General features: G+C 48.5%; 1 protein-coding gene across 1 annotated transcript in view; it reads right to left on the reverse strand.

Moving 5' to 3' along the window:
- The window catches only part of SHANK2 (SH3 and multiple ankyrin repeat domains 2), a 717699-nt gene that overhangs the window by 46774 nt on the left and 656678 nt on the right, over positions 1 to 14247 (reverse strand). The window contains exons 18-19 of the mRNA XM_036763425.1: positions 9829 to 9964; positions 7984 to 8064 (exon numbers count right to left, since the gene is read on the reverse strand). Coding sequence (XP_036619320.1) covers positions 7984 to 8064; positions 9829 to 9964 — 217 coding nt within the window. The remainder of the gene's footprint in view (positions 1 to 7983; positions 8065 to 9828; positions 9965 to 14247) is intronic.

Below are 14247 nucleotides of genomic sequence, written 5' to 3' on the forward strand. Positions count from 1 at the left end.
TGTCACTTGGGCTGGATGGGGAGAAGTGGGGACAAACTGTCACTTTGTGAGCAGGACTGTAGTCCTGGCCCCCGCAGGCACCCTGTGTAAGCTTTGGACCACGTGGAGACAGAATCTTGACCCTGAAGCATGAAGCATCACTGGTATTGTTGTATCTGAAACTTAGGAAAGAATCTGGGAAGGCAAACAAAGCACGTGAGGGAAGAGCCACAGACGAGAGAACAGCGGAGGAGAGAAGGATGAGAAGGAGGAAAGGTCTGGGTCTGGATGATGGAACCGCTCTGGGAGCTGCAATCCATCATGTGGGCAAGACAGGCTAGAAACACAAATGAGGCTCATGGGACACCGGATGAGCACTGAAGGAGGACCACACGGCCACAGGGACAAGGGGCCACTTTGTGCTACAGAGTGATGGGAGACAGCGTCACCAACAACAACACACAGCTTGAGCTTCCCCTTACCCTTCTTCTTCCGAACTGAAGCTTGGAAACAGAAAGGGAACGGACGGTAAATCACTTTGGAAGGCAAAGCCTTTCTTAATGAATGTTCACTCCAGGGCTGGTCTCTGAGAGCAAGCCTCCTCTGCATGGGCTTCCTGGGATTTGGTGGCCCATGCTACTTGGGGAGGTGACATGAAACTTCTGAAAAACTCCATTCTCAAAATTAGACAATGGCCAAATAAGGGGTCAGAAGATTTGGAGCTCCGAGGGACCTTGGCAATCACCAGGTCCATTCATTCAGATATCTGTTCATTTGTGGAGCTGACCCTCAATGGAGCCCTGATTTGTTTTGGGTCAGATGACTGACCCCTGAAAGGCCTTCATATAACCCTGCTGCTCCACAGCTCCTACAAAGGGCAAGTACAATTTAACAATTCCAAAGTCATCCAAATACCACCATTGTAAGGCCCAAGCAAGGCTGTGGTTTGAAATACCATGGCAACTTTGTATAGGCTTTAATGACAGGGCTTAGATCTAGAATGCCCTGGAAGTCATTTAGGCTGACTCCATCTTTTTACATAGGAAAAAAGAGGTGAAAATATTGAAGCTGTTCATTGAGAGGTCTCTCGTCTTCTCTCCTCTTCATCTCACATCACTGCAATGTCTTCTGCTACCATGTGCTCCTTCACCCCACCTCACATGAAGAGACAGCTGCCCTCCTCACCAAGGCAAACACTTCTACAGGCTCAAGTTCCCCAATCCATCCTGGCTTCTCCAGCAGGTCAGCCCCTCCATCATCCCCACTCTCACTTATATTCAACTCTCCTTGTCTACTGGCTCCTTCTCTCCTGCCTACAAACATGTCTGACTCTTACCTTCAAAAACATCCCCGCTTGGTCCAGCCATCCCTGCTAGCTGATATCCCATCTCTTTCTTTTTTGTGACAAAACTTCTTGAAAAGACTAGGCCTACAGATGAGGCCCATGCTTCCTCTCCTCTCAGCCTATGGCCAAGGCCTGCGCTTCCTTTCACCTCATTCTCTTGACTTCTTGAAGTCTGACTTTTGACTTCATTGTCCAGCTGAGATCGCTCTCTCCAACATTACCAATGTTGTTACCATTGCCAAATACCTCTTCCTCAATTCTCATCTTTTCTGACCTTTCTCAACCTGCCGCTCTCTCCTTCTGCTCTTCCCCAGCTCATCCTCCCATCTATGTGACTGTTCCTTCTCAGCCTTCTTTGTGCGACGTTAATCTAGGTCATGGCCACTAACCCTAGATGACCCTCATACCGTGGGTTAGCAAATACCAGCCCAAGGGGAATTCTAACCTCTGGCCAGCTTTTTTAGGGACCATGAGCAAAGGTCTGTTTCTACATTTTAAAATATGTAAGTAAATATATATTTTAAAAGGGGGAAAACATTCTTAATTCATCAGCCATACAAAACCAGGTACAGCCAGATAGTCTCTAGGGCTTTAGTTTACTGATCCCTACTCTGTACTTTTCTCCTTTTGTACTATTTAGCTTGGGACCTCACCTGTTCCCTGGGAATCAATGACCAATAACCTTCTCTTTGTAGATGATTCACCAATCTCCATATCCAGCCCTAACCTCTTTCCTGACCTCCAGCATTGCACTGACCAACTGCCCATTGGGCACATCAAACTGGAAGATCCAGAGACATTTTGAACTCAACTTGTCTAAAACTGACTCATTATCTTCCCTTCCAAATTCTTTCCTCTTCCTTACTTCTCTACTATTATTGTGGGCATCACCTTCCTCCCAGTCACTTAGGCTCAAAAGCTCAGTGTCATCTTTGACACCTCACCCTCTCTCATTCCCCTCCCCCATGGCATCATCTTTGATGCCTCACCCTCTCTCATTCCCCTCCCCCATGGCATCATCTTTGATGCCTCACCCTCTCTCATTCCCCTCCCCCATGGAATCATCCTTGACGCCTCACCCTCTCTCATTCCCCTCCCCCATGGCATCATCCTTGACGCCTCACCCTCTCTCATTCCCCTCCCCCATGGCATCATCTTTGACGCCTCACCCTCTCTCATTCCCCTCCCCCATGGCATCATCTTTGACGCCTCACCCTCTCTCATTCCCCTCCCCCATGGCATCATCTTTGACGCCTCACCCTCTCTCATTCCCCTCCCCCATGGAATCATCCTTGACGCCTCACCCTCTCTCATTCCCCTCCCCCATGGAATCATCCTTGACGCCTCACCCTCTCTCATTCCCCTCCCCCATGGAATCATCCTCGATGCCTCACCCTCTCTCATTCCCCTCCCCCATGGCATCATCCTTGATGCCTTACCCTCTGTCATTCCCCTCCCCCATGGAATCATCCTCGATGCCTCACCCTCTCTCATTCCCCTCCCCCATGGAATCATCCTTGACGCCTCACCCTCTCTCATTCCCCTCCCCACTCCATAACCAACCTGTTGCCCAGACCTGTCGATCTGATCTTCCTGACATCTTTCACAGATTCCTTTTTCCACCTCTTAATACTAGTCTTTCCCTCTGAGATTAACTCCACTTCATCTTGTTCGGACATTGTTATCTGCAGGTTGTCTCCTTTTACCTTTGTTTGTATCTTCAAGATTTAGCGGAGTGCCTGGCACATAGTAGGGGCTTAATAAATACTTGTTGATTTGACTTGCCTTGGCCAATGTCACACAGGCAAAACATAGTAAAGCTGAGATTGGAAACAAGGTCCTCTTTTTCCAAATCCAGTGTTCTTTCTACCGGGTTCTAACAAAGACAGGTTCCTATTCCCTAAAGACAAGAATACTACTACCAAAAGGAACTCAGCACTGCTTGGGATGATAATGTCCTGAGCAAAAACCAGACACCCTCAGGGGCATCTGTGGTGTTTCTATCATGGCTGTCAATGGAATGTAAGGGATTGGAAGAAGAAAGGCAGATCCCAAAAGATACCAGCTGACTAAGAAGGATTTAGAAAGTGGGATCTGAGAATGCATTTCTGCACTTTAGTTTAAAATATAGGAATGATGGGCTTCATGGTCAGGGACCCAGGGACGGAATGCATCTCACAAGAGCCAGGGACAAGTAAGGGAGTGTGTGAGTGTGTGTGTGTGTGTGTGTGTGTGTGATAGCATGCTGTATGAGTGTGTATACATAAATATAACATATATAGCATTTACATGTATGTGCATACATATCCTCGAAGTTCTGTGACTCTGATCAAGAATTCTTGAGAAGGGAGGGAGAGAAAAAGCTGCTCATACAGAACACAGAGCGCCTGTGATCACAGAGAATGCAGCTATGGTATAGAATGAAGCCTTTCAGAAAAGAGAAGCAGCAACTCATGGGAAACAGTATTCAAAAAGATAGTTGGCGACAAAATGCCCATCTTTATGCAGATGCATTAATTTGATCTCATAGGTACCACTGAGGCTTGGGCTGAGGCCCAACAGAATAGATAATAGAAGTACCATAATAGATAAGAGGGGTACCATATGCACATGTGGGGAAATGGGGGAACCTGAAGGGGGAAACACGGCAGAGACCCATTGAGAGAGGCCCAATGGAGGGCTTCCCTGCAGTCTTGGTATATGACAGACCTCTAGGACACAAGGAGAAATCAGATGGGGCATTCAGGAAATAGATCACAAACAGCATGGGAGGAGGCTATCACAGCAGTGGGGGTGGGGTGGGGTGGTGGGAGAGACGGGACCCCAGCTGTGTGCCCCCTGCTCTAATTCTCTTTCTGCCAAAGGCAGGGGGAGGTAGTCAGTTTGTAATTTGCTGTAAGGATCATGTTGGCCTTCAGAAGAGAGAGGAAGTTAAGTGGGAGATTTCTGCTCTGGGCATGAGGCTGAGCAAGGTGAAGCTAGGTCTACAGTTTGTGTGCGTGTATTTGCTTGTTGTCTCCCTTAGTAGATTGTGAGCTCCTTGAGGGCAGGGACCATCTTTTGGTCCTTTTCGTACTCTCAATGCTAGCATAGTTACTATAACATAGTAGGTGCTTAATAAATCCTCATTGACTGACTTACTGACTAAAGAAAAAAGCAAGAGGAACCAGTGGGGCAAGTGACCCCTCCCCCAGAGTTCATAGTCATCAGGGAGAGGAAGAAAGCTGAGTGTAGTCAGATATAGTCCTTAGATTTGGGAAGAATGGGGGTTCCAGGATTTCAGAGAAAGAATAGCAAGGGGACACTGGCTTCATCTTTTCCAGGGGAAGTTGGTAGACTGAGAAGCCTTCAAGAATGAGATTCATAAAACAAGCAGAAATTACTCCACTGAGAAGCAAAAAAGGCGACTGCCAACAGAAACAAATGTGGCCACACAGGGAGCTCCTCGATGAGCTGGGGGTTTAAGAAGGCACACAGAGAAGGTGGAAACAAGGGGAAGGAACAGATGAGGGATCCAAAGGAGCAACACAGCACTGTAAACGGAGTGCCAGAAACAGGAAATGAGCACAAGCCAAAGCTGGAGATGAGGGTTAAGGACATATAGAGCCTACAGTCAGGAAGCCCTGAGTTCAAATCCAGCCTCAGTCACTTACTAGCTGTGTGATCCTGGGCAAGTCACCACATTGGTTTGCCTCAGTTTCCTCATCTGTAAAACAGGAATAATGGTAGCACCTACCTTCTGGGGTGGTTGTGAGGCTATAATGAGATGTTCGTAAAGTGCTCAGCGCAGTGTTAGTATACAGTAAGTGCTCTATAAATGTTAGCTCAGGCAGGATAGGATGACGATGAACAGCAGTGATGTGGGCAAACTGCTCATCTTTCATGTTTCTTCTCTTGGCCAAGGAGAATGAAAATCGGATGGACGGGGAGGTTACGGTGACCCAAGATGGCGGACACTCACGAGAGCATCTAGCTGTTCTTTGTGAGTATGGATCACACTAGATAACCCAAGTCTTGTGTTGGTGACAGCACCACGGGGGGTTGAGGTGTCTTGCCAAACGGGTCAGGGTACCACAGATTTGGAGAAAAGCAAATATTGTCCCAATTTTTAAAAAACTCACAGAAGAGGGTAAAATCTTTGAACCTGATACCAGCGAGCTTAACCTCTGTTCACTTCTGTTTCTGGAAGAATTGTAGCACAAATCATTGGAAGAATAGACTACATCATGGTTTGGGATCATTTAGGAATAAGTGATGATGCAAAGTGCTTGAGAAAGGGTTGCCTGATATGTAGAATGGAGGAATGTGGTAGGCATATGACGCTGAGATTTCTGGGAAGTGTTGACCATGCTGCTCTTGTGGTCAAGATGGCGGGCTCGGACTTGCTAAATGGCTAGACCTCAAGAGGAGGCATTAATGGTTTGATATCAGCTCGGAAGGAGGTCTGTGGTGGGATGCCTCAGGGGTCTCTCCTTTTTTTTTTTTAACTACCATTCTGTGTGTTGTCTATCGGTGACAAGGATATCCTTGTCCAATCTGCAGATGACACAAAACTGCGAGCTATATCTAACATATTTGGTGGCAAAGTTAGGATCCCAAAAGATCACAGCAGGCTAAAGTGATGGGCCAAATTAAGTCAGGTTAGTTAACAGGCATACATGTAATATTTTACACTTGGGTTGAAAAACAGCAACTGCCCCGAACCAAACTGCAGCACAGGGTTCAATTCTGGTGGTTGCCTAGACAAGTTGGAACACGTGTAGGAGCAGGAAAAGAGGACACTTAGAGGCTTGTGACCTAGGAATGTGGGGTATGTGGTGAATGGTCCAGGGACAAAATGAGAGGGACCCTGAGGACCTATGGCTCTTGTCTAAGGTTTTCTAGGACAAAGAACTGCTTTCTAAAATCAAATGGGGGGAGGGGTTCAGAGTGACAGTCTTATTTCTGGTTCAAGGGATGATAAAAAGTGGCTTTAGTTTAAGGCCAAGAGGGAGAAAAAACAACAACAAGCCAACTCCAAAGCCACAAAGCTATGGCCAGAGGGGTGCCATGATGCCTGCTCACAGTCTCAGGCCTGGGGCTGGTTGTCTCTGGGAGGGATTGCTCTTCCTGTGCTCATAAGCCCTTGCTCCTGGTGCCAGGAACATCGGTCTCTTCTTTGGGTTTCTACTAATGGTGATTTGGACTTCAAGCTCCAAACCAGGCCAACCTTGCCAGGCCACTGCCATTTTCTTTATGATTAAGGCTGCTGTCTTTCCCATGGCTTCTTCTATAGGGTAGAGCATGAAACCCTGCCTTCAGAGTCCAAGATGATAGGTGTGGCAGGGCTGGCAAACATGTTTAAAATGAGGTGAAAGGGCTCCCCGACAATCCTGTCTGTCTGAGGAGCTTCTGTCCATACCGCCCCATCCCCTGAACAAGTACAGAGGCTAGTAGGAACACATGTCCCACACGGACAGCAGTGGCTGCTTCCTATGTGGTCATCAGCAAATGATTAACTGCATTATTTAAGCTGCCCAGACTCATCACAGGCAGCATTCTTTCAACTCCATCCCTCAAAAGGCTATCCGAGAGAATACTGGCTTTAATGATAGTTTCATTCTTCAAAATGGGTGTATTTCTAATAGTGGAATGATTGGGAATTATATGCATATATACAATATTTACACACACAGCTTTCTTTCTGTCCCTCTCTCTCCCATCCCCCTCTCCTTCTCTCTCTCTCCCCCCTTCCCCCCCTGTCCTCCCCCCCCCCTCTCTCTCTCTCTGTCTCTCTCTCTGTCTCTCTCTTTCTCTCTCCTTCTCTCTCTCTCTCTCCCCCCTCCCCCCTCTCTACCCCCCCTCTCTCCTCCCCTCTCTCTCCTCTCTTTCTCTCTGTCTCTTTCTCTCTGTCTCTCTCTCCTTCTCCCTCTCTCCCCCCTCCTCTCTCTCTCTCCTCTCTCTCTCTCTCTCTCTCTCTTTTCTCTCTCTCCCTCCCTCTCCATCTCTCTCTCTGTCTCTCTCTCGCTCTCTCTCTCTCTCTCTCACTGTCTCTCTCTGTCTCTCTTTCTGTCTCCATCTGTGTGTTTGTCTGTATCTTTACCCCCGTATTTTTGCACTGCTGGGATAACTTCTCAGTGGTATCCACCAAGGGCTAATTAGAACAAAAGGACCTTTAAATCGTCCATCCAGCCACTTACCTTTGTCCACTAGTGAGAGGCCCAAAAATTCAAAACAAAACAATATTAGATAAAATCAAAGTACAAAAGGGAAAAAATCATTTTAAAAAATTCATTGTAAAACTTCACCAACCACACACACACACACACACACACACCACGGAGATGACATCAACTACACACAAAAGAGAACACTTTTAAGAGAGATGTCAGGCTGGTGAGATGTGAAGCTACACAAACATCAATTCTTCCCACACTGTTCAGTTCCAAACCAGGCAGGGACGAAAGCAGTTTCTAAGAGGGGATGCCATCATGCAGGGTGGGGTGGGGCATGCACGTCTTGAATCGCCCCCAGAGTGGAGCATTCCTAGCCAGGGCCTCTCTGAGGCTGGGTGAGCAGGGGTGGGGCTCATTCATGGACCAGGGACCTCAGGCAGTCCTGACATTTCCTTTCCATCTCCAGCACTACAGCATGCTGGCGAGACAATGAGGCTTTCTTACCAAGCTCTTCCAGCTCAGAGGTCATAGATTTAGACCGCAAGGTCAGGGCTGTGGTTGGCGCTCGCTTGGGAGGCGGAGGGGCTTTGCAGAAGAGTAAACAAAAGGAGACACAGAAGCGTCAATAGTCACGTCTATTGCCCCAAACCCAGGCCATTCCCACAGGCTTAGAGTCAGGTTTTTCCCAAACCATGGAAATAGCCCGGCACGTGTGACAACGGCCTCGCCCTGGCAGGGCTCTGCTGAGAACGCAGACACACAAAGCTGTTTCCGGAGGGTGGAGATGGCTGGGTTTGAAGCAGAATCTCAGTGGCCTTTCGGTGAGTCACATTGTGGGATATTTCCATGAGCTCTATTGGGGTTATAATTATTAGTTGATCACAGTGGGCTTGACAAATTAGTATGTTTATGATAGTGTGTGAAAGGCCCTTCCAGGCAGAGCTGCAATTTACCTCCATACATGTAAATTTGTGCACAGACACAGACTCTCAGGGAGAACCACACCCATCAGGCCCTCCCTGGGGCCAATCTCTGAGTATTCTGGGAGGTTTCCAGCTCAGAGGCCAGAAGGGAAGCGCACCCAGGGTTTGGAAAGAGACATAAGACTTATCAATGGATCAATCAACATGTATTAAGTGCCTCCTGTGTACCTAGCACCATGCTAAGTGCTGGCGAATAAGGCTGGTGAGGAAAGGAATCCGTTGCCTTAGATCCCTTTTATCTGGATTTCTCCTGGTTTGGGGGCCTCGACATAAGTGAGACTCTATCTTTCTATGTGTCTGTCCAGGCAGGGTAGCTAACAGCACCCTGGCTGCCTGTAGGCAGGTTGCAGCTGCTACATGGGTTAGGCCATGTTAAGGTGCTTAGGTAGATGGAAGTTAATGTGTGAATCCCCACAAATCACGATAACGAGAGACCATCCCCACATGGAAGCCTCACTAGGAAATACTTCTTTGCTAGGGGGGGTGCGTGTCTTGTTCTTTAGGCACAGAGGAGCTGAGTAACCCTATGCATTTGCGGGAGTGCTCGGGTTTGGCAGTGATCACAAGGCTTCTGGTCCTCAGTCTAGAGCTGGAGAGGACCTCAGAGGCCACCCTTTCCAATTTATTCATTTGACATCTGAGCAAATTGAGGCCGTCCTTGGAGAGCTGGAGGGACCCCTGAGAGACTGATCACAGGTTATGATCCCCCCATTTTTTATGGAGGATAGAGGCTCAGAGAAGGGAAAGAGATTTGGCCAACATCACTGGCAGAACCAGGTCAGAAGCCAAGCCCTGTGATACCCAATCCATGGCTCTTCCCCTTACTCTCTGGGGCCTTGTAGGTTGAGAGATTCCAGGAGGAGAGGACCAAGGCACCTTTTGAGACTTTGGTGAACATGGCGCCCCTGCCTCCCCAGCAGCTGTAAGCAGCCACTTTGACCAAATCTCCTTGATGTGGCTGGGCGAGCTTATCTCTAGGTCCTATTTATATTTTTGAGCTTCTGTGCACCAGAGGGATGGGCCTGGATGGGTGATTCCAAACAATGGCCGGGGTTCGCTTTCCTTCTTACTTCTCAACTTGGGATCAAGACAAAGGGGAAGGGCTACGAGAGACTTTGTCAGGGAAAGAGAAAAAGCATCTCCTGCGCTCTTTTTATAAATGTCTTAACACATCGAGCATGAATGTTTCATTTACAAAAGCAGTTCCTAAAAATGGGGGAATGGCTCTCAGATGGAGTCATGAGCATGAAGGGAACCCTCTTGTCTCCTGTGCCCCCTCCCCCACCCCGCCCCACCCCACCAGCCCCACCTGGCTTGACCAGACAAGGGTGTGACTGGTTGTACCAGCTGGGAAGAGAACACACACCTTTCTTCCTGGCTGTGTCATCGGGATCGAGGTTTCTGGTTACCGTGACAACCTTGAGGACTAAGTGATTCCCTCCTTGGCGGATCATGTTCACCACCTGTCTGTGACCGACTTTCACGACATTTTCATTGTTTACCTGTAGGGACAAAACAAAATGACCTCAGACAGACAAACCGATGGGAGGTGATGGGGCAAAAATCCACCCCTGAGTCAGAAAACTCCCTTTTCCCCAAATGAGGCAATCCCAGCAAGGTTTCAAAAGTATTGGCTGTGGCGATCAATGCTAAAAACGACCAATCTTGGCTCTAGAAAACAGATGCCAACACATACTTCCCACCTCTTAAGAAAGAGGTGGGGGACAGCGCGGGCAGAATGTCGCATGTGTTGTCAGTTTTGTGCAACTGTTGGCCCTTGTTTCAAGTAATATACTGGGAAATGATCACGATGGAAAAGACAAAAAACACCAATGAATTTTTTTATGGATGATGGAACATGATCGCGATCGCTGAAAGCTGCATTCCGGTGGGCATGAAATAAGAGGGAGAGGCGGACGGTCTCCAGTCCATTCACACTCCCAGAAGGGCTCCTCAATCTGTTCTCCATCAAGCTCTTGCCAGCTCCCACGACGGCAGAGGACTGATTTCATGAAAACTATTCCCCTCCCGTGTTTACTCATCCAGACCTGGGAAGTGATTTTATGGGCCCCAGTTAGGCGTAAACAGCCCCACAGGACCGAACAGGCCTCTCATGGTCCTGCTGATGCTTTCCATTTTCACAGTTACAGAGAAACACGACACCTTAATCGGTTTGCACAGTCTGGCAAGACACATTGGGGCATTTCCTGGTTCCCTTCCATCCTGCTCCCCTCTCTGCCCTCCCCAGAATCTCCCCTGAGAAACAATTTCTTGCAGGTTTCAGGCTAACTGGCTCTCTGGGACTCTTGCTTCCCTCCCACTTTGGTTAAAGGCCTAGAGCCTTGTGAATCTCCCCTGGGGTGCTTGGGAGCCTGACGATGACCCTGCATACCCTGTCAGGGCATTTGAGCCTGGTGATAACCCCTCACAGCTTGCTGGGGCATTTGACACTATTCACAGCTCTTTGGCAACCGTGCTTTTATCAGAGGCTTGAAGAAGGAATACAAGACTTGGCAGGTCTGGGCCTCTGCTCCCTCTTCATGGAAATAAGAAACTTATAGCTTCCATCAATAGAAGATATATGCAAATTAATGTAGAGGAGGGGGAATCAAAGATGGCTGCATAGAAGAAGAGTCACTTGAGCTGAGCCTTGAATGCTGCCAGGATTCTGAGAGATGAAGGTAAAGGAGAGGGTATTCCAGGCATGAGGGACTGCCTGGGCAAAGGAAAGGGGGTAGGAAATAGAATGCAGTGCATGGAGAATGTGAAACATAGTTCAGTTTGGCTAGACTGTGGAGGCCATGAGGGGATGTTCTGAGAAATATTGGTGCTGGGAGAAGACTGGGAAGAGCTTTAAACACCAAGGAGCAGAATGTCTACTTTGTCCAAAGGGCAAGAGGGAGCTATTGAGGCCTTCTGTGTAGGGAAGTGACGTGGTCACAGGTATGCTAGAGGAGAATCACTTGGGCAGATGTGGGAGGATGGACTGGAAGGGAGGAAGCTGGGAGGCAGGGAGACCAATTGGAAAGCCATTGCAATTGTACTGGTTAGAGACGAGGAGGGCCTGGACAAGGCTACCAGTGGAGGGGGGTGATGGTATTGTGAAGGGGGGATGGAAGAGCTGGTAACTGGGTGTGGAGTGAGAGGAAGTACTGAGGATGTAAACTGTGGTGACTGGAAAGATGGTGAGGCTCTTCCCCACCCCCTCCCTTTTTGGGGAGGCAATTGGGGTTAAGTGACTTGCCCAGGGTCACACAGCTAGTAAGTGTCTGAGGCTGGATTTGAACTGAGATCCTTCTGACTCCAGGGCCAGTGCTCTATCCACTGCACCACCTGGCTGCCCCAAGATGATGATGAAGCTCTTGACAAAACTAGAGACCCCTCAGTCCTCAAAGTTTAAATGATCTAAGGCCATAAAGTCAGTAATAGAGATGGGGCTAGAACCCAGGTTCTTAGCTCTTAGGGCCAGGTCCTAGAGGTCTCTTTCCACTGAAACAAGAGGCTGCCAACAAAACCAGCTTGGGAGGTAGGGGAAAGAGAGGGCAGAGTATTGTCTAATTCTTCGAATTCATTTGATCAAACCTGAAACCTATCAGAGAAGACGTGCCCCTTCCCCCCTTCCCCCACCCCCGTTGGCTTCCCTCCTCACACAGCGTCCAACTTTGGAACACACAGAGAGACGAATCCTTCGATGATACAAACACTCCTTCCAGAATTCTCCTCCCTGGGGAGGCCCAAGGTGATTGACAAGCTGGTGGAGCCAGAGCTCCCCTGCCCCCTCAATCTTTGGGCTCCACCACCCTCACAGAGGCAGAGGGCAGCACTCTTGCGTCAGCATCCTTTCGGGCACTGATTGTCCCCTGCAGAAGTGGAGAGATGGTACAGAAGTACTATATTCTGAGGCCACGGGAATGGGAAGAGCATTTCTTCTCTAAGTAACTCAAGGGATTCCCCCTTTCATCCATTTTTACCTACTGTAATAAGGAAAGCAATTCAGCCCAGGAGTGGGAGAGGGATGGTGTGCCATAGTGTGACCTTTGTTTCAGAGAATTCCTGAGCTGGAGGGGCCCTCACAGAACATCCATTTCAGGGCATCCCTGCACAAGTATCCCTTCTACACATCAGTGACGTTGGTCTCCTTGCTATTCCCCCCAGTCTCTGATGGAGACAATTCAGGACCTTGAGGCCAAGAGCCTTGGGAATCCCAGTAACCCCCAAACTGCCATGTATGCTTCCAGCCCAGCCCCAACAATTATCACTGAGGAGGGAAATCACGGTGGAGAAGAGGTCTATCTTTGTCATCACCACCAACTGCTGACCAGCCACCATCAGGCCATCCAACCCCACCAACTGCTACCCACAGGGCAGGCAAGCCAGTCCTGCTGAAGCTTCCAGACATCCTCAGGGAGAGACAGAGCGACCCCTGTGGAGAGGCAGCCTGGCAACTGCTCCTGAAGGTGCCACAGCTATAACTACACACTGGAGCCCCAGAAAAGGAAGGTCTTGCCATCGAAATCCTTGGCCTTTCCAAATGGTTCAACATCTGGGAGAGAGGGAGGAGAAGGAGGAGGAGGAGAAGGAAGAGGAGGAAGAGGAGGAGGAGGAAGAGGAGGAGGAGGAGGAGGAGAAGGAGAAGTAGAAAGAGGAAGAGGAGGAGGAGGAGGAGAAGGAGAAGGAGAAGAAGAAAGAGGAAGAGGAGGAGGAGGAAGAGGAGGAGGAGGAGGAGGAGGAGGAGAAAGAGGAAGAGGAAGAGGAGGAGGAGGAGGAGGAGAAGGAGAAGAAGAAAGAGGAAGAGGAGGAGGAGGAAGAGGAGGAGGAGGAAGAGGAGGAGGTGGGGGAGGAGGAGGAGGAGAAGAAGAAGAAGAAGAAGAAGAAGAAGAAGAAGAAGAAGAAGAAGAAGAAGAAGAAGAAGAAGAAGAAGAAGAGAGTAGTTTCCCAGAGCTAATAACATTTAAAAAGTCTACATTACATGTAATGTTCTATACCTGAAGGAGCCCACTTCTACGACTAAGGTGGGCAAGTAACTTCTTATATCTCTTCTGTAGGGCCAATTCAACATAAAGAAATGAGTCTCTGATGGCAGAATGTCAGGATATTTTTTTGTTCCCTTCCAACACCTCCTCTAAGAACCTGCTTAGGGCATCCTTTTTGAAAATGCTCCATAGTGAACAGTGATGAACCTGGAGTCGGGGAGGCCTAGCTTCAACTCCATCCCATGATACTCGGGGTAGGTCCAGCCTTCAGACCCACAGGCAAATCCCTTCAAGACTCAACTGGTTGGACCTTCTTCAGGAGGTCTCTCCTGGTCCTCTCAGTTGCTAGAGCCTTGCCCCTCATCAATGCTATATGTACCTTGTAACCTAGCAATGTACGTGTTGTTTCCACAATTAGAATGTGAACCCCTTGAAGGCAGCCTCACTGCTTAGCATGGTGCCCCACACATAGTAAGCACTTAATAAATGATTTTCTCAGTTGCAAAGTAGGGCTAATGAGACCCATTATAAGTTGAAATGGTCCTTCCTTTGCCTCAGTGTTCTTTTTTAAAAACATAATTTTATTTTAAATTTACGGAATAAAATAAGCATTTCTATAACTTTAGGTTGGCAGGGAGAAGGCATGGAATGTGAGGCAAAAGACGCAGCATTTGTCTGAAGTGACCAGAGACCACCAGGCATCCACCAGCATGCAGATGGTGATGATGATGACAACTAGACCTTCCATATCATTTCAGGGTTGGCCAAGCACTTTACGGACACAGATCATATATCCTCACCACAACTACAGG

Source organism: Trichosurus vulpecula, chromosome 6 (assembly GCF_011100635.1).
Source record: "Trichosurus vulpecula isolate mTriVul1 chromosome 6, mTriVul1.pri, whole genome shotgun sequence".
NCBI classification, from domain to species: domain Eukaryota; kingdom Metazoa; phylum Chordata; class Mammalia; order Diprotodontia; family Phalangeridae; genus Trichosurus; species Trichosurus vulpecula.